Source organism: Acanthopagrus latus, chromosome 21 (assembly GCF_904848185.1).
Source record: "Acanthopagrus latus isolate v.2019 chromosome 21, fAcaLat1.1, whole genome shotgun sequence".
Taxonomy (NCBI): Eukaryota; Metazoa; Chordata; class Actinopteri; order Spariformes; family Sparidae; genus Acanthopagrus; species Acanthopagrus latus.
This window is the reverse complement of record NC_051059.1, coordinates 23,253,962-23,277,274: the sequence shown is the minus strand read 5'-3', so window position 1 is coordinate 23,277,274 and position 23,313 is coordinate 23,253,962. Positions and strand designations below refer to the sequence as shown.

General features: G+C 43.2%; 2 protein-coding genes across 2 annotated transcripts; both read left to right on the top strand.

The window, feature by feature from the left end:
- Nucleotides 1-6,621, top strand: copb2 (COPI coat complex subunit beta 2). The gene is made up of 22 exons (XM_037083714.1): nt 1-159; nt 620-757; nt 906-992; nt 1,155-1,281; nt 1,418-1,566; nt 1,754-1,900; nt 2,155-2,254; nt 2,358-2,500; nt 2,649-2,848; nt 2,960-3,070; nt 3,163-3,251; nt 3,345-3,451; nt 3,560-3,703; nt 3,886-4,016; nt 4,143-4,350; nt 4,612-4,722; nt 4,810-5,024; nt 5,149-5,287; nt 5,444-5,581; nt 5,691-5,768; nt 5,888-6,040; nt 6,179-6,621. Exons 1-22 carry the CDS (start codon nt 157-159, stop codon nt 6,272-6,274), a joined length of 2,814 nt encoding a protein of 937 aa, XP_036939609.1. The 5' UTR covers nt 1-156; the 3' UTR covers nt 6,275-6,621.
- An 807-nt stretch (nt 6,622-7,428) lies between these two features.
- On the top strand, nt 7,429-23,205 carry LOC119011530 (segment polarity protein dishevelled homolog DVL-3-like). The gene is made up of 15 exons (XM_037084725.1): nt 7,429-8,558; nt 10,526-10,595; nt 13,310-13,425; nt 13,930-14,042; nt 14,629-14,761; nt 15,494-15,584; nt 15,696-15,765; nt 16,002-16,141; nt 16,694-16,770; nt 17,155-17,222; nt 17,360-17,509; nt 19,133-19,264; nt 19,684-19,851; nt 20,010-20,213; nt 21,891-23,205. The coding sequence occupies exons 1-15, from the start codon at nt 8,398-8,400 to the stop codon at nt 22,247-22,249; spliced, it is 2,052 nt and encodes a 683-aa protein (XP_036940620.1). The 5' UTR covers nt 7,429-8,397; the 3' UTR covers nt 22,250-23,205.
- Nucleotides 23,206-23,313: the final 108 nt, after the last annotated feature.

Genomic DNA, 23,313 nt, shown 5'->3' with positions numbered 1-23,313 from the left:
CCACTTCCACAGCGAAACTCTCGCGAGATTCGGTTCCAGGAACTTCCACGTCAGTATCCAGTGCCCTGTTCACTGAAGTCGCAACATTTGGACCCCGGATTGCAATTGTCCACAACACATTTCTCTCATCTTATTGCGACAACACAGGGATAAAACATGGTAAGAGACATTTAACATAGTTTAGAGCATGTTATGAGTCCGTACGTGTCATTCGGTTCGTTTTTGAAGGACGTTAGCAGTGTCAAATAATAATAATAATGCACCATTGTAAGTAGCTTAGCGGCTAACTAGCTTGAGTTAGCATGAGAGCTTGAAGCTAACGGCTTTTAACAGTTTTAACCGTGTGTGTCGGGAGATTTGTATGTCCGTACAGTTGTTTTTGGTCAGTTAGTGAATGATTTTTGTTACAGGACGTATATGTGTAGGATTATTTGAAACACTGGAATGATTTGGGCTCAGTGTTAGCATGCTAACCGTTACTTTGGCGTCACTACCTGCTCTACTATTCCGGGTTTTGACACTGACGCGACAGTCAAGTGTTTTTACCAAATCGCCATATGCCCACATTTAACGTAAATCATAGTGAGAGTTTTGACACTGACGCCGTCTGTCTTCTCAGCCTCTGAGGCTGGACATTAAGCGGAGGCTGACAGCCAGGTCGGACCGAGTGAAGAGTGTGGACCTTCACCCAACTGAGCCATGGATGCTGGCCAGTCTGTACAACGGCAGCGTCTGTGTTTGGAACCACGAAACACAGGTACAGATCAATGATTCACCTATACAAAGCTACACTGTACAATATAGACTGATTGGTAAAAAGTCCATGTTTGATCTAAGATTTACTTGATGAGCATGTAATAGCAGTGATGATGCAGAAAGCCAGAACCACTGTTCTCTTTTTCCAGACTCTCGTCAAGACCTTCGAAGTGTGTGACCTCCCTGTCAGAGCCTCTAAGTTTGTGGCAAGGAAGAACTGGGTCATCACTGGAGCGGTGAGCTACATCCACTTGTTTTTGTTAGGACACAATTCTGTCACTTGTCATCCATAACACCATCAGTATAAAGAAAGTATGATGTTAATTTGGGTTGTTTTATATGCTGTGTAGATATGCACGCTTTTGTCTCATATTCAAACTGTTTTTCTCCTGGCGCAGGATGACATGCAGATCCGTGTGTTCAACTACAACACCTTGGAGCGAGTCCACATGTTTGAGGCCCACTCTGACTACATCCGTTGCATCGCTGTCCATCCAACCCAGCCCTACATCCTCACCAGCAGTGGTACGCTAGCAAACTTATGATATTTTCATCGGTGAACATACCATACAGGCTTTTCTCATTTATCCGTCACAGAACTCAAGTGTGTCTTTATACTGGTGTCCTCAAGTGCATCTGAATGGTTTCTGTTTCTGCGCAGATGACATGTTGATCAAACTGTGGGACTGGGAGAAGAAGTGGTCGTGCAGCCAGGTGTTTGAGGGTCACACTCACTATGTCATGCAGATTGTCATCAACCCCAAGGACAACAATCAGTTTGCCAGTGCCTCCCTGGACAGGACGATTAAGGTATAGACAGCTTGCTTTGGCACTTGTCACCTTTTACAGCTGCTATTTTTATCTCATTATTGGCAGAGTACTGAGGGGGCACCCAGATCTCACTGCAGTGCAGTACTGCGGCTTGTTTAATGACTATAGTTATTTTTAAATGTTTGCTTCACACATGTATATATAATTTAAACGTGTCCTGTTTCAGGTTTGGCAGCTAGGCTCTTCGTCTCCTAATTTCACTTTGGAGGGTCACGAGAAAGGAGTCAATTGTATTGACTACTACAGTGGAGGAGACAAGCCGTACCTCATCTCAGGGGCTGATGACCGACAAGTCAAGATCTGGGACTACCAGGTTAGAAATGTTTCCATTAATTTCCCTCAGGTAAAGGTGAGAGTAAGCAATGGAACGAACAAGCACTCAAGCAGTGCACAGACTAATTTCATGCTGAACATTAGTCACTTAGTTACATTATGTTTCATGAGGTGATTATAGCCTACTCAAGAGTTGATAGTTCTTGAAAGAATGTATGTTTTCCTTACTGATCGGCTGCATTGTCTTTGTGAGGATCCATAAATGTTTCTCCCGTCTTCCCCTGCGTGTTGTAGAATAAGACCTGTGTTCAGACTCTGGAGGGCCACGCCCAGAACGTCTCTTGTGTTAGCTTCCACCCAGAGCTGCCCATCATCATCACTGGATCAGAGGATGGTGAGCAGTAATCCAACTCCTCCTTATATCTCAGTACAAAAGCATACCATCTTGTGGCCTCATTTGTTATGACTTCATACAACATTACCTCCTCCCTTTGTAGGTACGGTGCGGATCTGGCACTCGAGCACTTACCGCCTGGAGAGCACTCTGAACTATGGCATGGAGAGAGTGTGGTGCGTGTGCGGCCTCAGGGGCTCCAACAATGTGGCGTTGGGCTATGATGAAGGCAGCATCATTATCAAGGTGAGCCAAAGAAAGTGCAACATTTAAAAATACATTTTTATTAGAAGAAGTGACATTTGAGATTTGCAAGTATTTAGCTTTGCAGAATTTCCATAATTTATTTCACTTTCCATCTTTCTGCTTTGCTTTCCATCCCTGTTCTGTGTAGGTGGGTCGGGAGGAGCCGGCCATGTCTATGGACACTAACGGAAAGATCATCTGGGCCAAACACAGTGAAGTACAGCAAGCCAATCTGAAGGCAATGGGTGACGCTGAGATCAAGGATGGAGAGAGGCTGCCACTGGCTGTCAAAGACATGGGCAGCTGTGAGATTTACCCTCAAACCATCCAGCATAACCCGAATGGAAGGTATGCATACACTCAGCCCAGGTCCTCATGACTGTCTCCAGTAGCCAGATTAGAGATTCATTTTCAATCTTATTTCCGTCACTAATTTTGGGCTTTTTTTTTGTGCACCAGGTTTGTTGTGGTGTGCGGAGATGGAGAATATATCATCTATACTGCAATGGCTTTGAGGAACAAGAGCTTCGGCTCAGCGCAGGAGTTTGTCTGGGCACATGACTCATCTGAGTAAGTGTGACATTTGTAATCGATGAGGTAATTCCCTGCTCTATACCCTCAGAGAGCTGATATTTTACTGATGCACTCCTCTTTTATAACAGATATGCCATCAGAGAAAGCAACAGTATCGTCAAAATCTTCAAAAACTTCAAGGAAAAGAAATCTTTTAAGCCCGACTTTGGAGCTGAAGGTAACGTGAACATTGTTGTGTAGAAGACTTCTGATTTTGGAAGTGAAAAGTTCCCACTGTATTGCTCACTTGGTGTGTTCCTCTTCCCTACAGGAATCTATGGAGGTTTCTTGCTTGGGGTGAGGTCAGTGAATGGCCTGGCGTTTTATGACTGGGAGAACACAGAGCTGATCCGTCGCATCGAGATCCAGCCCAAACACGTAAGACTGGCTTACTTTTTGTTTTAACGTGTTTGAGTCTGTTCTCCAGTAATTTTACTAACTCACATTCTCTCCTTTACTGTTTTTCCCTCTTGTTGATTTTGCCAGATCTTCTGGTCAGACTCTGGTGAACTGGTCTGCATCGCTACTGAGGAGTCCTTCTTCATTCTGCGTTATATGGCAGATAAAGTAGCTGCCTCTCAAGAGAACAATGAAGGAGTGACTGAGGATGGTATTGAAGATGCCTTTGAGGTGGGTGTGAGAGTAGGGACGCCTCCACATCCTTTGATAGGAGAGGATTTTTTATATTTCCTTTTTTAACTTTCTATACAAAAATGTCTTCTTAATCTTAATGTGTGTTACGGAGGAGTGTTCTTCACTTAAAAACTATACTTTACATGTCTCACTTCTGTGTCCTTGTTTCTTATGTCCAGGTCCAGGGAGAGATCCAGGAGATTGTAAAGACCGGGCTGTGGGTAGGGGACTGCTTCATCTACACCAGCTCTGTGAACAGGCTCAACTACTATGTAGGAGGAGAGATTGTCACTATCGCTCACCTTGACAGGTACAAATACAAATGGTTTGGCTTGTGTATTTCTCTGAAGAAATGTGTAAACTTCAAGTTGAAATTCCAGAAAAACAGCAGCTTAGCTATAAGAGTTTACTTGATCACTGCCTTCTTTCCCTGCAGAACCATGTACCTGCTGGGCTACATACCAAAAGATGACCGTCTCTACCTGGGAGACAAAGAGCTCAACATTGTCAGCTACTCGCTGCTGGTCTCCGTCCTGGAGTACCAGACTGCCGTAATGAGGAGGGACTTTCAAATGGCGGACAAGGTGCTGCCCACAATTCCTAAAGAGCAGCGGACCAGGGTGGCACATTTCCTGGAGAAACAGGTGAGAAAATACAGGAGTCTGTTTCCTTTTTTATGTTACTGCAGTTTCTCAGTTTAAAAACAGAAGATCTGCATTTGTACCTGACTGGATTCAAGGTCGGACTGGAAAGTGAAGTGTAAAGTTGCTCTGTCATCAGCAGATCTGTATGATAAGGTTGTTTGGTGGCGTCATCATACCACAATAACTGATAACAAATTTGTTTTTAATTGTCATTTTTGTGCTTGTAGCATGCTGATGGGTTTTATTTCTTTGTGTCTTCAGGGTTTCAAGCAGCAGGCGCTGGCTGTGTCCACAGACCCAGAGCACAGGTTTGAGTTGGCATTGCAGCTGGGAGAGTTAAAGATCGCCTACCAGTTGGCTGTGGAGGCCGAGGTGAGTGTATACTAACTCTATATCTTTCTCTCCTCCCTAAAACACTGCCACTCTACATGTCTAATATTTGTATTCCATCCCCTGCAGTCGGAGCAGAAGTGGAAGCAGCTAGCAGAGCTGGCTATCAGTAAGTGCCAATTCGGCCTGGCCCAGGAGTGCCTGCACCACGCCCAGGATTATGGCGGCCTGCTCCTCCTTGCCACAGCCTCCGGTAACGCCACTATGGTGGGCAAGCTGGCCGAGGGGGCAGAGAGGGACGGCAAGAACAACGTGGCCTTCATGACTTACTTCCTGCAGGGGAAGTGAGTACCAGATATATGAGACTGAAAAGGCGCATTGGTGGACAAATTAGGAATAGATATGTATCGTCACACCGAACATGGGCCATCATGTTTGACTGTTCTAAATATCATCTTTTCTTCACAGACTTGATCAGTGTTTGGAGCTTCTGATCAAGACTAACCGACTACCAGAAGCTGCCTTCCTGGCTCGCACTTACCTGCCCAGTCAGGTGTCTCGTGTGGTTAAACTGTGGAGGGAGAACCTGGCTAAGATCAACCAGAAGGTCAGTTCTGTTTCAGGGGATTCTTTGGAGTTTTACCCAACCTGTAACTGTTTAGGACCAAAAGTTTTGCCTTTTTTATAAAAAAAGATGAAATGAGGTTGAATATCTGGATATTTCTTCCTGACTGTGACGCATTGCTCTGAATCTTTGCTGCAGGCGGCCGATTCCCTAGCAGACCCCACAGAGTACGAGAATCTGTTCCCCGGGCTGAAAGAAGCTTTTGCAGCTGAGCATTACCTCCGAGAGTCCTGCTTGGGCACCACCAGGCCTGCCACAGATTATCCTCTTGTCACGGTGAGTTTTAAATTGCCAAATAAGGTGGTCGTGTTCTGTGCAGACAATATTTCTATACTTGTATCTCAAGTCTTCCTCCTGTATTTAAACAAACTCAAACTTTTTTCAGCTCAATGAAGACAGGAATATTCTTGAGGAGGCCCAGGGATACGAGCCCAAAGGAACCTTCATTCCTCATGTGTCCAAGGTTCGTCTGCAGTATCAGACATGTTCTGTTGCACCAGCTTTGGTATAATAGTAACCTGATTTTATACCAACAATTTGAGGAATCAGTGCTCAGTAATGATCAAAATGTATTTCCTGCAGACTCAGGATAGTGAGGAGTCAGTGGCACCAACTTCCGTCACTGCAGCAGCTGTGACATCTGCAACACCTGAACCTGCTGCTCCTACAGCTGTAGACAAAGAAGAGGAAGAGGAAGAGGAAGAAGAAGAGCCTGAGATCTCACAAAAAGATAAGGTGGGCCTTGTTCTTTATTCTTTGAATATAGTGTTTGTTCTCAAAATGCCTGGCTGATTAACATCTACAACTTTTTTTTTAATCTGATTTTAGAAAGTAATAATTGTTCTTGTTCAATATGCTTCTCCTTTTGTGAAGGTTCTGGATGAGCTGGAAGTGGACCTTGACAACATGGAGCTGGACGACATCGACACCACAGACGTTAACCTCGATGACGATTTTCTAGATGACTGAGACGTGTGACCACTCTGATCCACAGCACTATTCAGAGCCTATTTAAAACAGAGAAAGAGACCAAACTCCCCTTTCCCCTTTTTTTGTATTTGTACGTAAAAATATTATATGGTCCACCAACAGGAGTGACAAGATTACAGTAGATGATGATGATGATGATATCACTTATGTTTTATTTGCAGAAGGTAAATAGACGGATCATGTCTATTTCAGACTCCATTTTGTATCCCATTAATTGATTGTTTCACTAACTGTCCATTGAGTGAAATGTTATATTTACTCTTTGCTTTGTGTTGTCAAATCAGAATGCATTCAGTCCAATAAACTGCGGTTGCTGTACATATTCACATTTGACTTCAGAGTGTTATATACTAGGCACTGGACGTCTCACATTCACCCATTCTCACACACACATTAATACACTGATGGCAAAGGCCCCTGATGCCAACCTGCTCATCAGGAGCGATTTAGGGTTCAGTCTCTTGCTCAAGGACACTTGGACATGCAGCTGAGGGAAAAGGGAGTCCAACCCGAAACCTTCCGATTACTGGACGACCCGTTCTGCCCCCTTAATCACAGCCAAAGGCTATTTTCTGAATGGGGAGTATTTAACCTTTACCAGACTCACGAGACTTATCATATGCCTAAATAAGGTTACTTGTCACTCATGTAAGGATTATATTGGCTTTTGGAATCTAAACAAGAAACTGTGCCTACCCATATTTTCCTATGTCAAGTTGTGTGATCCTTAGGTCACATGTTACAGAATCTAATAGGACACTGCCTGCCTGTTAAGAGTCTGAGGCAGAGTACATCATATCTACTGGCCTTGGTTTGCCCTGCGGCCTGAGGCGGAGTAATCGTGACAGCTGCCCTGACCAGTCAACCTAATGAGACACAGAGGTGAACTAGCTCCAAAGGTTAACTTGTACCAATTGCAAGTAAGTGCAGTTTAAGTGCAAGGACATTTGCATTCTTCTTGTGAGTTACTATTAAAAAGTACTTATTATGAAGTAAGTCTCAAAATTAAAATACACAGGACATCTAGACGAAATCCTACAAGAAATAAACTTCTTGATATTTCCCAGTTTATACTGGAAAGCACAACAACAACACAAAAACACTGTCTATCAATCAATCAGTCTTTATTTGTATAATGCCAGAGAAGCTTTGGGAGAGATGGGACGAGGCGGATCACAGCAGTAATAACAGCTAAAGAGATATTAATAGTAATAACACAAAGTATAAAAGCAAGAGTGATGATAATGATAGTAGAAGTCAAACAACATTGCAGCAGCGGGGTCAGCGACCATCTATGGGACCCTGCGAGACGAGAGGCTCCGGGGAAGAAGCCAAGTCAGTAACGTATTAATGAAATATGAATGTGTACAGATAGAGAGAAACTAACACCTTGGAGATAAAGCCGACCAAATGATTTATTTCCTCCAAACATCACATCAGGACAACATTTCTATTCTTCTAAATGACCAATCTCTGAGGTGTTTTTCTTCTCACATCATATGATTTTTGTCCCTACCGCCCTCCCATCCTCTGCCTGCAGGGGCCCACCGCCCTTGTGTGTGACCGCCTCTGTTGACTCAGGCCCTGCAGCAGGGATCCTGTCCCGGGGAAGGCTGTCGCTCTCCTCCTCTCCTCTGGATGGCGCCCCTTCGAGACAGGCTTGGACAATTTTTGTGCAGTTTCGTGTGCAACAAAGTCCCGAGCTTGGCAGCTAGCGAGAGGAGAAAACCGACCCTCTTGAGACTGTTTATCTCTCCTGCGTTTTCCAGCAGTTTTCCACGCATTTCCAAGCTTTCAGCGGCGCATTGGAAGTTTAATACAAACGGGAATTAACGCGATTCAGTCTTCGGGCGGTGTTAGGACGCTTCGTGGAGGAGCAAGGTGCTTTTTTTTTGGTGATAGAAAGGCAGGCGTCACATTAGCAGGCTGGCGTAGAAAAGAGAGAACCAGGGCTACGCAGCGTGTCGGTCAGCCGGGGAGAGCCGGGAGGACCACGGCACAGCCGCCGCCAGCGCCACGGGGAGTCGGGGCCCGAGAGGGAGCCTGCTGCCAGGCCCTCGGCTTGATGCACCCTGCCTGCTTCGCCTTAGCCGCAGTCCGAGATGGGGGAGACCAAAATTATCTACCACCTCGACGACCAGGAGACACCGTATCTGGTGAAACTGTCGGTGCCGGCGGACAAAGTCACTCTGGCAGACTTCAAAAATGTCCTCAAGAAACCAAATTACAAATTCTTCTTCAAATCTATGGACGATGACTTCGGGTAATAACTGTTAAAAGGGGTTCATTGTGTTCAACATCAGCATATGACTTCGGAGAGGTGTTTTCACCGCGGCTAGATTAACGCTAATTTAGCTAGGTGTTACCCTCCTCCAGCTGGGTTGTCATCGGTTAACGTTACCTGGCAGCCGATCATTAGCTAGCTACTTCCATTGCGTTTCCTTTGTTAGCTGCTAGCCGCTGCTAGCTGGTCTGTTTAGCGTCCTGTCCCCCGTTTGTTTACATTGCCCGTGTGGCTAGCTTACGCGTCTTGTGCCTTGACTTCGCCTGACCAAGTTTGGTATTTGTCAGCTTCGCGAAACACCAGCGACAGCCCCGAATCACAATTTAACTAGTTTTTAGATAAAAATAAAGAACATAGGTCGTTAATTATATCTATGTATTGACGTGACTACTTGTCAACTGCCGTTGAGCTAATGTATGGTATGTTTATGCTAGCAGGCTAATGTCAGAATGTTAAACTGGCAGTTGGAGGTAGCCGTTGAGGGCTGCAGGCCCCTGCTGTTGTTGTCTATTAGCCCGAGGAATGCAGAGTTGGACACAGGAATGCCCTGTTCATCACTCTGGCAGCTTTATGAGCGTGTCCTTTTGTGTTAAAACATGGCTGCAAAAGTAGAGGCTTTATGTTCCTCCAGGCACAGCCCTACAGAGTTTTTAAAACGAAGAAGGAGAAAGGAGGAAATGTACTATTTTTTGAAACATTTCAGGCCAGGTTTCCTAAGTTGTTTTTGGCTTAACTCAAACTAGGGTGGGGCAGCAACTTTTTTTTTTAAACATTTGCAAGTGGGGAAGGCATGTTTTGAAAGGAGCCACAGCTATTCATGTTGTGAAGAGTGGAGCTGGGATCTTGTAAAGAAACCATAGAAACCTTTACTCTGAGCTGTGGTATACATTGAGCAACCTGTCAGACTGGAATAGAGAGAGACTGGGCTCCACACTTGCCCCAGACTCTCAAAGGAAGTCTCATTTACCATCACTATTGATTTCTCTATGTAAGGTGCAGCTAATCTTATCATTTGCCTCAGTCGGCTCAAGTTGGTTTGTCCTCTGGACTGTTTGACCCGGCGTTGTTAAGGTACCATCTGACACCTGATTCAACAGACTAATGACGCATTTCGCTGACAATTCAAACATTTGAATCTGTTATAAAAACCCAGCTCTCTTTTTTCAGCAGCCAGTGATGTAGAGACAGTCAGTAATGATTTCCAATAATTATTTCCTGATCAAATTCATTCCAGCTCCTCGTGTCACTGGGTTTCCACGTCTGTGCTGGTTGCCTCTGACATGCATTTATGTTGGCTGCCCCGACAAGGATTCCTGGGATTTTGCACAGCAGTGCTAAACTGTAAAATCTTGATTGACATATCTCACACATTCAGCCAAATTCAACTAGTTCCAAGTCTGCATCTAGTTAGCATGCAGACATGTTGCTTTTATTCTTTCTTGGGTTCCTTGAAGCAGCAAAGTCAAACTTCCAGAAGAAAGACAGCTGATTGTTGAGTCTCATCCCCAGACTGTCAAATACTGATGTCTTGGGTGGGCAGCTTGGGACGGACACCAACCCAAAACATCAGTATTTGAAGACCTGGAGATGAGACACAACAATCAGCTGTCTTTCCTCCAGAAGTTACATTTTGTTGCTGTAAACACGTTGTTTCTTGGCGCCCGGTGAAAGCATCAAGGAGTATATATATCTTTGCAGAAAGGTTTTAGGGAATACATTTATTATGTATTAATCTTCACTGATGTTCTCTTTAGGCAGTGTTGTTCATCTTGCTGGCAGTGTTTTTAAACTAATGTGCATTGGTTGTCCCAGGTTTAAGTGTCCATCCTTGCTGATGTTAGTATTGTCCATCTCCATTGCCTCTAAATACAACCCCATGTTTTATTGCCCTGAGAGTGCTTTTGTGTGTGATGGTTTACTGAAACAGAGCTTTGTTCTCTTTGCAGGGTGGTAAAGGAGGAAATATCTGACGACAACGCTAAGCTGCCCTGTTTTAATGGACGCGTCGTGTCATGGGTAGGTTCAAAATACATCCGGGACTGATTTCCTCATTTGTTCAATTTTTTTTGTTGTTGTGCTCTCGCCTGTGTTCACTGTCTTCGTGCGGTCAAGTGGCTGTGTGGCAACTGCGTGCATGCGTGTATAACAATGATTTCCATCTGTTGACTAGTGACCACAACCGTACTTGCTCTCCGGGGAGAGGCCCTGTGCATCTGTGTCATCATGTCATCATCACATAATGATCTGAGCAGCAGCACACACATGCATCTTGTTTTTATAAGTGTGTGTTCAGAGAAAGAGCTGCAATGGTTTTCTAAGTAATTTCATACAAAGTCACCACACGCAGCACATGGGCTGCATACATGTACTTGCATGTAGTAAATCATTTTAACTCAATAACTCTGTCTCCACAACACAAGAGACATCTGGTGCCGGTGCTCGGCCTCCCTTCCTCTCTTGTAGACATTGAAATTGAATTAAGAGCAAGTGAAATCACAGGATAGAGAGGAAAATACCACCTAACAAAGAGGCTCACTGCGTGTCATCTAACAAGAAGATTGAATCTCACGGGGTGGGGAGAGTCAAGTTGAGAGAAAAAGAGTGTTCTGTGTCCTGATGTGAAAGGCCAACGCATTTAGGTTAATTTAGCGCAGTGTGGTTATAATTACAGGTTTTATTTCTGAGTCATCAACGCAGTCTTATCGCTAGATACGCGTGTGCATACTCCAATGTGCTTGTCTTGATTTCCCTCTGTTGTGGTCATTTTCATTAGAGGTTTGGTTGGCTGTGGTTCAAAGCCAAGTCCTCCCTTTCTATGTGTGTGTGTGTGTGTGTGTGTGTGAATTTGTTATCTCTCAGGGGGGTCTGTTGAAAGGTTCCACGTACAATGAAATGTTATCTCTGTTACAGTACGTCCATGTGTTTGTCTTCAGCGTTCATCTGTTGTTTCGATGACCTGATTGATTGTCCTCCTGGGTCTGAGGGCCTGGCTCACTATCATCACATCACAACGGGCCCCCACCCTCATCTGGCCTGTTACACTTTTATTGTCATCTGACAAACAGATTGTCTCTATAAGATTATTCTTTTTCAGTTTATGTTTGTGCACCTCAACCGCCTTGCTGGAAATGCACTTCTCCCCTCTCCTCATGACAGAGAAACCTAACTGTCAGCTGAAAATAAGGCAGAATAAACACAGTAGAACAGTATAAACTGGATAAGGGGTTAAACAAAATGATTAGTAGGGCTCTTATATAGATGTTTCTTTGCTCTGTTACAGCACAGAATAGTTTAACGCACCACTTGTGTGCTTTCATTAAGAGTTTCTGTCTCACATTCTGTATCACTCACACAGATAAACACATTAATCAGACATTTTTAGACGCCCCCGTCACCCCACAAACTGAGTCATTTTTTTTTGTCCATGGTCTTTCCAAACCTTTTCATTTTTACCTTATGTCTGATTTGAGGGGATGACACAAGTCAAAAAGGTCCGGTCTTTTCATGGTGTATGTTAACAGCTGATATAATGAATCACTTAACATGCAAAGACATTGGATGGCTTCAGCTTCTCCAATGTGAGGATTCACTATTTCGGCACAGTCTAGAAAACTGAACATCTTTGTTATTTGGACTTTTGAAGATGTTACCATTTCCTCCTGAGCTTTTTTTCCACAATCAGCTGACTTTTTATATTGCAAATGATTAATCAGTAAAAAAAGTTTGTAAGTCCTACTTATGATTGTGTAATTAGTTAAAAGTCTAAGTGCAGTATCCAAATTGCAAGAAGCTTTGTTTTTGATAAAGGCTAAATGTGTTACAAAACACAGCTCTGATCTACAAAGTCTTTTCCAGACGTAAGAAACATGTTTGCTGTGTACAGACCAGCAAACATCACATCAGCTTGACCTTGACAGATTTTTGGATGAAAATGAGGGAAATTAAATCATTTCCACTAATTGCAATATCTGACAAATATTCACTAAATATTTAATTGACCATATCATGAATATCAGTACACTTGTTAAAAAGATGGTGAATTAAAGCCCAGCTAGAAATAGTTAACTAGGCGCAAGCTGCTAGTAGTGGAGCCCGCTTCTCACTGATTTCATGTTAGCTTTAAACCGGTTTTTGCACGCAAATCATGCAAGTGCAGGCTTCATATCTTATATGGACAACATCCAAGATGCCGCAGAACTCGAGATCCATGGCTGAATGGGAAAAAAATGTGAGTAAGTAGGACTAACATTCAGTGGAATGTCCTCACAGTCAGAGGAAATAATGACGGAAATATAAATAGTCCAGTATTCTAATGTTACAATTCGTATAATTTCCTCTGAAAACACAGTCATGGATGATTGGATCCCACTTTTTCCCACACTTTGGTAACTTAGACGACATGTCTGTTAGACAAATCACAACGCCTGGCACAAAGCCATTATTTCACAACTCTTCGAATCCAAAGCTACTTATGCAGAGCTGTGTGCTTGCAGCAAAAGACAGAACTGCTCCATTTAATCAGACGTTGTCGTCCATAAATGCTGAGAAGCCTCTAGGCAGTGACATTAAGATGGGCTATTTGACCCAGACATTGACTGCAGTGTATTGTAAACACTGTCAGCTCTGACGTGGGTCTGCTGCCCACTTGCTCCATGTCTTTCAAGTGTGTTCTTCCCTCTTGAGTGTTTGTCTCATGGCTGTGACTGACCTGACTCTCTGTCTGTTGACAGCTGGTCTCTGGAGACGGGGCCAACACAGATGCAGGCTCGGTGGCAGATAGTTTAGAGGCAGCACCCCCTTTGGAGAGGACCGGGGGCATCGGAGACTCAAGACCACCTTCTTACCAGTCAGTATATTCATAACAGATTGTTTCTGTTGTTTTTCTTTTAGAGTGCAACAAGGAGATTTTGTCTTAAATGTGAGAGAGACGCCATTTGTACTTGTGTTTGGCTCGGTGCATGTGTCCTAAATAAGTCGGTCTGTGTTTCCTAATCAGCTCAGTAACAGATGAAACGGCAAATTGGATGAAAAAAGTATGATACCTTGTGACTGCCCAGGAGGAAACCATCCCGTAAATTAATCAGACATTGACATTGTCAAGTTGATTTCTCTAAGTTCTTAGTCATTGCCATTTCCTGCATTTGTAATTGCAGTTTTTTTCCCATCTGCAAGTAAAGCAAAGTGTAAAGTGTTTGAACACCATTTCTAATGGGATTATAACAAGAAGCATTTAAAGTTAACGTGTGTTTTAGTGGCTGTTAAGTTAACTTTGCTTTGATAATGATGCAGTGTAAAGCTATCTCTTTTTAAACACTTAACTCTGGCTTCTGTGCACCATCTCTGTCTGAAGTGGGAAGGCAGCGAGCGGTCGGGACAGTCTGGACAATGACACAGAGACCGGCTCCATGGTGTCGCAAAGGAGAGAGAGGGAGCGGCCGCGACGGAAACACACCAACGACCACGGTCAGAAAGATGTTTGCTACATAGTGTTTTACACATCGCACTCCATGTATCAGTTTTATCTCCATGATGTAATTTATCTTGTGCTCTATTCAGCTTTAATAAAGACTGATTCCATGGTATAGGCTCAGTGACTTTAGAGATCCTCTTCTCCATATTCCTATAATCATGTGAGGGCTGTGCAGAGGTTGGATAACTATGGTTTGAGTAACTAGGAAAGTTGCAGAAAAGCAACAGTATCCCACAGTGAGAATAACATGTAGGTGCTCTGCAGTTGTGAAGATGTACTGATCTTTATGAATAAGCAATGACAGTTTGTGAATGGAAGTTTTTAGGGTTTATTTTTCACTGAGCAGGCTTCATGTTAAACACTCGTATTTTAATGTGGTGAAGGTACAGAAAGTGATTTGATTTTCTGTAAAGCCCTTCAAACAGCTTAAAACTGTTCCGGCATCACTTTTAGACACATTTTGAAACATGAAATTTTTGTTCGAACCCTGTCTGAACTTTTTCCTGTTTATACAAAACGCAAAGATGTCCATGCACGTGACGTATACATCATCCTGATCCTGATGCTGTCTCACTGCAGGTGGAAGGCAGAACGGCTACTCGCGACCGATGGGACGCGGGGGCCCCGAATATGACAGCTGCTCGTCCTTCATGAGCAGCGAGCTGGAGTCTACGTCCTGCTTTGATTCAGAGGATGATGACGCAACCAGCAGGTCAGACATCATGTGTAGCTCCTCAGCTTGTTGTTCACAATGAGAACAGTCTTTTCTGTTTGAGGAATGCATCTGGAAATTCAGTTGAAGGGTCTTGGCAGAGATTCGTACAACCTAATTGTCTGGTGGTTCTTGTGGTTACCCCACGGGTTCTCCTCCAGGAGCCATATAAATTTCTGCAACCTACTTAGAGACTGTGCTGTTCTCAGTCTCCAGGCATCTCTAAGGATGTTTTTCCTGTTGATACAGCTTTTAGTAAATCTGGATAAAAGCTTCATCAGTATACGAGTTTCTCTTGATAAAATAAAGAAATGGATTTTTGACCCAGCCTCTGCTAATTGGATTCAGCCAATGCTTTATTATCAGTCAGATCACAACTTCCAAATTATGTGGGTTTATAGTAGTTTTAGAAGCAGTTAAAGTTGGTCAAGCACAACTTCCATCATGGAAACAGTGTTTAAAGCACATTTTATTGGGTAGCTGACAGACAGGCTTTAATTTGATGTTTAGACAAGTTACATTTGGGAAAATAGGTTTTCTCTTTCCTTCCTGGTGGTTTTTAAGTTGAATTCAGTCCCAAACGTTTTCCCATAACTTCATTTATATTATATATATTATCTTTATTAAAGTTAATTGTGTAGCAATAAATAAGAGATTATGTATTGCAGCCATTCCATACATCTGTATAATTTCTAAAAAATACATATGGTTATCTTCATTTCCTGTGTTCAGATTTAGCAGCTCCACTGAGCAGAGCTCCTCTCGTCTAATGAGACGACACCGCCGCCGCCGCCGGAAACCCAAGGCCTCCAATATGGACCGGGTGAGACCACACTCACGTACAGGACTACAAACCAGCACCAGACTTCTCATTTAAAACCATACTCCATTTTACGACTCTTAAATCTTCTTCTCGTATTTCTTTTCTTCCCAGTCTTCATCATTCAGCAGCATCACAGACTCCACCATGTCCCTCAACATCATCACTGTCACTCTGAACATGGGTAAGTGGCTTTGTCTTGTGGAAGTTTTAGATTTGTTGGGACAAGTACAGCCAGTCAGAGCCACACACTGAGCCTTAATTGAAAAATTCCTTTCACACAGTAGGAAAATATGCATGGAACCAGTTTGTTCCATATTGATGCAGGTCAAGATTATTTTTCCTTTTTTATTTGTCTTTACTTTCATCAGTGCTGCTTCTCTTCACTCTAAGGTAAACAATGTTTGTTCCTTTTCACAGAGAAGTACAATTTCTTGGGCATCAGTATTGTGGGTCAGAGTAATGAGAGAGGAGATGGAGGAATCTACATCGGCTCTATCATGAAGGGAGGAGCTGTGGCTGCAGATGGACGGATAGAGCCCGGGGACATGCTGTTGCAGGTGTGTGTCTGTATGTGTGTGAAAGACAGAGTGAAAACGAGATGCACACAGAGAAAAGAAAAATGTGTGTTTGTGCATACCTGGGACTTGGACCAGGAAAGTCTGTGTGTGTTTGGTTTTAGTGCCAGCACCTGCAGTGAAGTAAAAGTAGTTAGTAATGTGAAACCAGTCACAGGATTTTGATTCACATCTCCATGTGTAAAGGATTAAAAAAAACAAAACATCTTTCTTAACTGAGATCAATGTAATTAGCGCACATGGCAGTGACTCAGAACACAGCAACTAATTTTAGATTTTCCAAACTGTTGTCCTGCAGTCTGTTTTTTTTCCCTTCTTCTCATGCCCACTTTTTTAATGTAATCTAACTCATATTGTAAGATAAAAAATGTCGGCCAGCTGGATCTGGATCTTTCAATTGTCATTAATCATCAAAGACCCAGTTCCAGTTTTGTCATACGGCACGCCATGTTGAGCAGTCCCAGGAAGGACTTGGCTTAGGGGGATTTGTTGTAATAAGTGAAAGTGTTTTTATTTCTCATTTTATCCTTGTAGGTGAATGACATAAACTTCGAGAACATGAGCAATGACGATGCTGTTCGAGTACTGAGGGACATAGTGCACAAACCAGGGTAAGTGGCAAACACAATATGAAGAAATAACAGTTTTGACATCATGTTGATGTCTATTTATTGTGTTGCAGATGTATCTATTGAAGTTAGCATGCTCACAAGCTGCCCGCAGCCAGTTTATACCTCAAGAGGTGATGGTTGGATAGTAAACAACACCTTCCTGGTGCTCTGAGCAATGAGTCAGCTAACTGAGTTTACTGGCAGCAGTGACGAGTTTCTCTACTGATACGTGGCCCCCTTTTTTGTTGGGCCTATTGCTACATATTGGACTTTTAACAGCAATGCATTGAAATAGTCTTGAATAAAAGAAAAGCAAAAAACAAGCAGATGAGTGAATCTGAGTAGTAAGTAAGTTGAATCTATTCTTTGTCTCTTTGTCACCAGCCCCATCACTCTGACCGTGGCCAAGTGCTGGGACCCGAACCCTCGGAGCTGCTTCGCTCTGCCCAGGAGTAAGTGTTTCTTTCTCTTGTTACCTTTTTCTCTTTTTCATTGCAATAACATTCACACATGCAAGGCCATCTCTTTAGGTGTGCTGCTCTGGTGAGATCACCAACTGTAACTGCGCGCCCTCTATTTGATTCAACAGGTGAGCCAATCCGGCCCATTGACCCAGCCGCGTGGGTGTCCCACACAGCGGCCATGACCGGGGTATACCCTGCGTACGGCATGAGCCCGTCCATGAGCACCGTCACTTCCACCAGCTCCTCCATCAGCAGCTCTATCCCTGAGACTGAACGTGAGTCACAGCACCCCCTGCAGCTGCTTGGTTAATTCAAAACCAGCTACGTTGGATCTTAGTCACAGTTTTCCATCTACTTGAGTCTAAAGAATTTCTCATGTTCTTTCTTGCAGTTTGTTTCTGTGTTGTACAGTCTCCCTTTTTTAAAAATAAGTTTCACAGCATGTACAGTGTTTTCTGTTTCTTGATAACCTACTGCAAAACTGCAGTAAAAATGTGTATCTTCCTCAGATGTGTTAGTAAATCTCAGAGTTGCTGTAGATCACTGAGGCCCTGCCCTTTCCCTGCATTCCTGCGACCGCGCTCTGTTCCAGCATTTACTGAGTTCAGCCTCACAGCGTCCATCTGCTGTCAAAACTAAGCCATAACTCACAACGCCCATCTTCTCTGTAATCTTTGGAGACGACAGTGATGTTTTTTCCTTCTGGAGAGAAGTTTTTTCCGTTCCTGACACACTTTTGTGAACATGTTGACACGATTCACATTTTGTAGAATTTTTTTTTTTTTTCAATCAGAACATAAATGTCATACGGTCATTTTAACACTGTTGCACCTTGCAGGTCTGGTTACAATTTATGGTTTTTAACAGTGCATTTTGTTTTATAATCTTGGGATTACTGGCCAACAACAAATGTTCAGTTTGTGCCTGGAAGTCTGAACAATAACTTGTTTCTACGCTCACTATTTTACACCAACAATGTTCAACAGTCAGAAATCTGACGTTGACAAGACGAGTATCTCCACTGAAAATGGTCTCAGCAGTGCTGTACATAATGCAGAGCGGCCCCCCTAAAAGGTTGTGTTTTGCACAAAGAGTGTGACTGTTGTTAATGTGCACACCTGCAACAACCTGCACTGCACAGAAACATTAAAAGGAAGTCAGGTTTATGGGAGAGAGGAATAATACTGGTGTGTTTGTGAACACTGGAAATATTTAAACGAGAGGTTTGAAATTCTTTAAATTGTTTTAACCTCTTAGGATTTCGAAAACCTAATGAATAATTGTCGCAGAATATTAAACTGTCACATATGAAATAGTCTAAAGAGAAGATTTTCATACCCTTTTGTATTGCGGGATAGTCGCAAGGCTTTCATCACTGATTGAAGCAGAGATACATTAGACTGGCTGAGAGAAAGTAGGAAGACCAAAAGGAAAATTCAAACACATTATAAAAACATCTTATCAGCTGGAATGTCGTGAACCTCGCTGAAATGATATGTTATGGTATAATAGAGTTGGAGGGAGGACATGATATTATGATCTGGTTTTTGTTGGGGTTTTATCAAGGCCGACTCGGTTGTAGTCCAACTCAAACAAAGATGCTGCCTTATCCAGTCTGATTCATGATTGGGACAGAACGGAGGTCGAATTACAGTCGAGACCACAGGAAACCAAATATCATTTGAGGCAAACTTTGGAGTTGTTTTGATAATAACTGATGGTTGTCCTATTGGTTTGTCGGAAACCAAACGAATGTGCCATAACATTTTGATATTTCTTTGTCCTCACAACTGGATCAGTGGTGTTAAACATGAAGACCCAAACTACTTCATCTTTGAAATGAGTGTGTTGTTCAGCTCCTGAGGTAACGTGTATGCATGTCCTCTGATGTTTCCCAGGATTCGATGACTTCCACCTCTCCATTCACAGCGACATGGCAACAGTCGCTAAGGCCATGGCCTGCCCAGAGTCAGGTCTGGAGGTGCGGGACAGGATGTGGCTCAAGATAACCATCGCTAACGCCTTTATTGGTATGTCTTTGAAAGCACAGGACACGGCTGAGCATTTGTTATTTCCTTCATCAGTGTGCACACACAGCTATATTCCTCATTTGTAGACTAATGTGTCGGGTGATGTGTGAAGTGATGCCTTGAAACCTCTTGTGTCATTTCAGAGATTTTAATTGTTTGATTGAATGACTAGTTTCTTTTATGAGGAGTTCATTATAATCATCCCTATAATCTATTAATACAATTTTTCCTTTATTGTTCCAAGCTGCACATCATTATCATGTTGATAATTAAAAGAAGCTGTGAACAGATTAATATCTCATAAACATAAATGATAAAAGTCATCTTGGATATTATTCTCTATAACACAGTAGTGATGATTGTGATGAGCCGGCGTGGCTCGTTCAGGAGCTGAGATGTCTTTGTCTTCATGTCCTCAGGTTCTGATGTGGTGGACTGGCTCTTCCATCATGTGGAAGGGTTCTCGGACCGCAGAGAAGCTCGTAAATATGCCAGTAACCTGCTGAAGGCCGGCTACATCCGACACACCGTCAACAAGATCACCTTCTCTGAACAGTGTTACTATATCTTTGGAGACCTCTGCGGCAGTAAGTGGACATCCAGCTATTCTTTGGTTAGCTTAGATCTGCAAAGTGTGTATTGTTAAGTTGTATCTGTGTCTGTGATCAGCAGGACAAACTTTACACACTTTAAGTTTGCTTCCACGATTCTGGTCTAAATATTTATTTTCTTCTGTCTCCCTCAGACATGACCCACCTGTCTCTCCACGACCATGATGGTTCCAGTGGGGGCGCCTCAGACCAGGACACTCTCCCCCCTCTGCCCCATCCTGGAGCAGCCCCCTGGCCCATGGCCCTGCCCTACCAGTTCCCCATTCCACACCCATATGAGCTGCCACAGCCCTTCCATGGTGGACCAGGGGCCGGCAGTGCAGGAAGTCAGCACAGCGGTGAGTGCAAAAAATATTACTGTTATGTATGCTCTTTCCAAAGCAGTGGTGAGCTTGAAGTCACGTCACTTAACAGCAGATTTTGGTGATGAGGTTTACCCAAGAAAGGTAGCAAGATGCCCATTAAGACGTCTCCAGTGGCAGCAGATTCATTTTCCCCTCTACACATTTGAGTGCTGCAATCATTATGTTGCACTGATTATTGCAAACACTAAGTTTTCCCCAAACATATCAAGCAGAGCTCCAGAGCGTTTCTTAATGCAACACAGACACACAGAATGATTGTCACAATTAGGGCCAAATGATTTGTGGAAAAAATCTAATTGTGATTTTTTTCGACCGATGTTGCTAAATATTAACTGCCAGTTGCTGCCAACAAGTTTTTTTGTTTTGTTTTGTTTTTTTAATTGGTGTAGAACATAATAATCAAACACACCATAATGACAAAAGTTGACTAACTAAAATAATGATAATACAAGAACAAAAAAAATATTTAAAAAAACAGGACATGTCTGTAAACAATTGGTTGCAACCTCTGCAATTTGCTAATTGCATTGTTTCTAATCTTGAATTTGATGTTAAACTGATGAATCATTCAGCCCTAGTCACAATAATTGCAGCTGATATGAATTCATTCCGGCTACAGCTGCATTTTTATGATGGAGCAAACTACAAACCTTTTAACAAGCACTTTTCGAGCCTATGGAGACAAATACTATGGCTGACATGTCATTTGGCCCAGAAGGATGTAAAGGAATCCTCCTTACATTTTCTGTGTTTCACATCTTGTTTGCTGTTTCACCCTGAACCAGATCAGAATATTGACACATTTTTATATCTCCACACTTCCTCTGCAGTTGTGGGTCCAGTGCATGTTTAAATTAGCTTACTTCAAAGAGCTGAGGGAAACAGTTGAGCTCTGTCAAAAATGTAAAAAATATTCCAAAGCTGTTTTATTTACATGGTTTGTTTGTGTATTTAATGTGTAGAAATAGAAGAGCAGACTTTGTGGTTTTAGGAGCAGTTTGCTTACGCAATGCAGTTATTTACTGAGCAAGAACAGCTGGGCCCACTGACTGCACAACACATCTCAACATGTTGTCTTCATTTTAGTGTTGCTCACTACCACTGAATTTATTTCTGTATGGTTTACTAGCTTACACGATGCAACGTGATTTTTGGAGTTGGGACAATTGCATTTTATTTATTTTATAGGCGGTGCTGAGTTAGCCCAAGACCTACCAATCTGAATGATGCAGAGGGATAAAATATGTCTTTTCATTTGTCTGTGGCTGCGATTGGAAGTGGCCTGCTTCTCAAAATGTTATAAAGGTCCCTTCAGCACTGAAACCGCTATGGTTTTAAAATTGATCAGTCTGAAGAATTTGCCTCTAAAGCAAGCAGGTTGTTTGTGGTAATAAAATGAAAACATGTAATTGCCTTCAGTAATGGGTATGCTGTCTTGCCTGTGAAATGCAGTGAATGCTCAGTGACCACGTCTGCATTAGTCATGCAGCTCTCCTGAGAGTCTCCCACAAACTGGGTCACTTCACTAACGCTCATATTGGAGTGAGTGGCTCATACAGCTCACTCACATTTATTAAAGCAAAACACAAACTAATGTGTTTCTACATTACGCTCAGGTAACAATCGTCTTCTCTTCTGCTGTGTCTACAGGAAGCAGTGGCTCGAACTGCAGTAAGAATGAGGGTCGGAAGTCTGGAGGCAGCGGCAGTGAAACTGAGATCAGGAGCCACCGAGCTCCGAGCGAGCGCTCTGTGGCTCCCCCAAGTGAGCGGAGCGTACGCAGCTCTCTCAGCCACCGCAGTGCCAACTCCCACTCGATAGCCTACGGTGCTGGCCTCGTCTACGGTCCCCCAGGCCTGCCACCACAGCCCCCACATCTGTCTACAGCTGCACCTGGCGCCCCACCAGGCAGAGAGCTCGCCTCTGTGCCCCCCGAGCTCACTGCCTCGCGCCAGTCCCTGCGCTTAGCGGTGGGCAATGCCGGAGAGTTCTTTGTTGATGTGATGTAACGAAGGTTGTAGGCCGATAACAAAGTAGCAGAATGGGCTTTCTCGTGTCAGTGTGAGGCTGAGAAGGACAGCAAGATGGGACAGGAAGTGAGGGAAGACTGCAAAAAGCTGTAACCCAAGACTCCACTATCCTAAAAGCAAACATGGAAGCAAACCCCTGATGTGTATGCAGAGAGAAATGTTCCTCCTCTTGTGTGCTTTTCTTCCTAGTAGTAGTGGCCATACTTTCTTCAGTGAAGAAACACCCCCCCCCCCTCGCTCCAGATGGAACCAAAGCGCCTCTCTCAGTTTCCGCTCCTCAGTGGGGAAGAGTTTGCGTGAGGACAAAAGAGCAGGAGAGGGAGGGAGGCAGTGGAAACGGACTGCTGAGAAAGATGACTCAGCGCTTTTTCTACATGGATGTTTTTCATTTGTTCTTCTCTTTCACTCTTCCCTCCTCTCTGCCTTCCTTATCTCACATTCTCTGTCCTCCCCCACCCCTGTTCACGTCTGAACTGAGAGAAAGAAGCCTCTTCCCTCCTTCTGTTCTTTCAGTCCCCCCCACCTGACCTCTAACAAGAAAAAAAAATCCCTGACAGAAAGCTGAAATGAACACTAACTGTTAACCTTATTCAGACTTTTTAAATGTTTGCTTGACTTAAGAGAGAGAGAAATGGACAAATGTGTATGTAGTGCAAGAGAATCGCAGTCTTTCTTACTGTAAGAATGCATTTGTTTTATTATATACGTAGTTGGTCACAACTAGTTTCATTTTTCAAACGCTAAACATGAGCATCCAGCTTCAAGAGTCATTTTTACACTACACGGCTGCATTTTTCATCCGTTAACCAGAGCATTTTCAGACTCTGTGTTGTGATAATGTATAGTGGAAAAAAAAATTTCTTACCATGTCTTTCACACCTTTTAATCAAGGAAAAAAATGTCTTTTTATTTATAAATATAGTTTTATGACTTAATGCTGCTTTGTGTTGTGTTTCATTTGAGTGTGTGCACATGTTTGTGAAGCAGAAATTTGCCTAGTGTGCGTGTGTTTTTTTTTCCTCCACGGTACCTGAGGTCATATT

What these genes read in the sequence shown, in the direction of transcription:
- LOC119011530 (XM_037084725.1), top strand. Translation starts at nt 8,398, where the DNA reads ATGGGGGAGACCAAAATTATCTACCACCTCGACGACCAGGAGACACCG. An exon ending in GACATAGTGCACAAACCAGG is followed by an intron (nt 16,771 to 17,154) that starts GTAAGTGGCAAA and finishes CTTTGTCACCAG; the next exon opens with CCCCATCACTCTGACCGTGG. An exon ending in CTCTATCCCTGAGACTGAAC is followed by an intron (nt 17,510 to 19,132) that starts GTGAGTCACAGC and finishes GATGTTTCCCAG; the next exon opens with GATTCGATGACTTCCACCTC.
- copb2 (XM_037083714.1), top strand. An exon ending in CTACATCCTCACCAGCAGTG is followed by an intron (nt 1,282 to 1,417) that starts GTACGCTAGCAA and finishes GTTTCTGCGCAG; the next exon opens with ATGACATGTTGATCAAACTG. An exon ending in TCATTCCTCATGTGTCCAAG is followed by an intron (nt 5,769 to 5,887) that starts GTTCGTCTGCAG and finishes TATTTCCTGCAG; the next exon opens with ACTCAGGATAGTGAGGAGTC.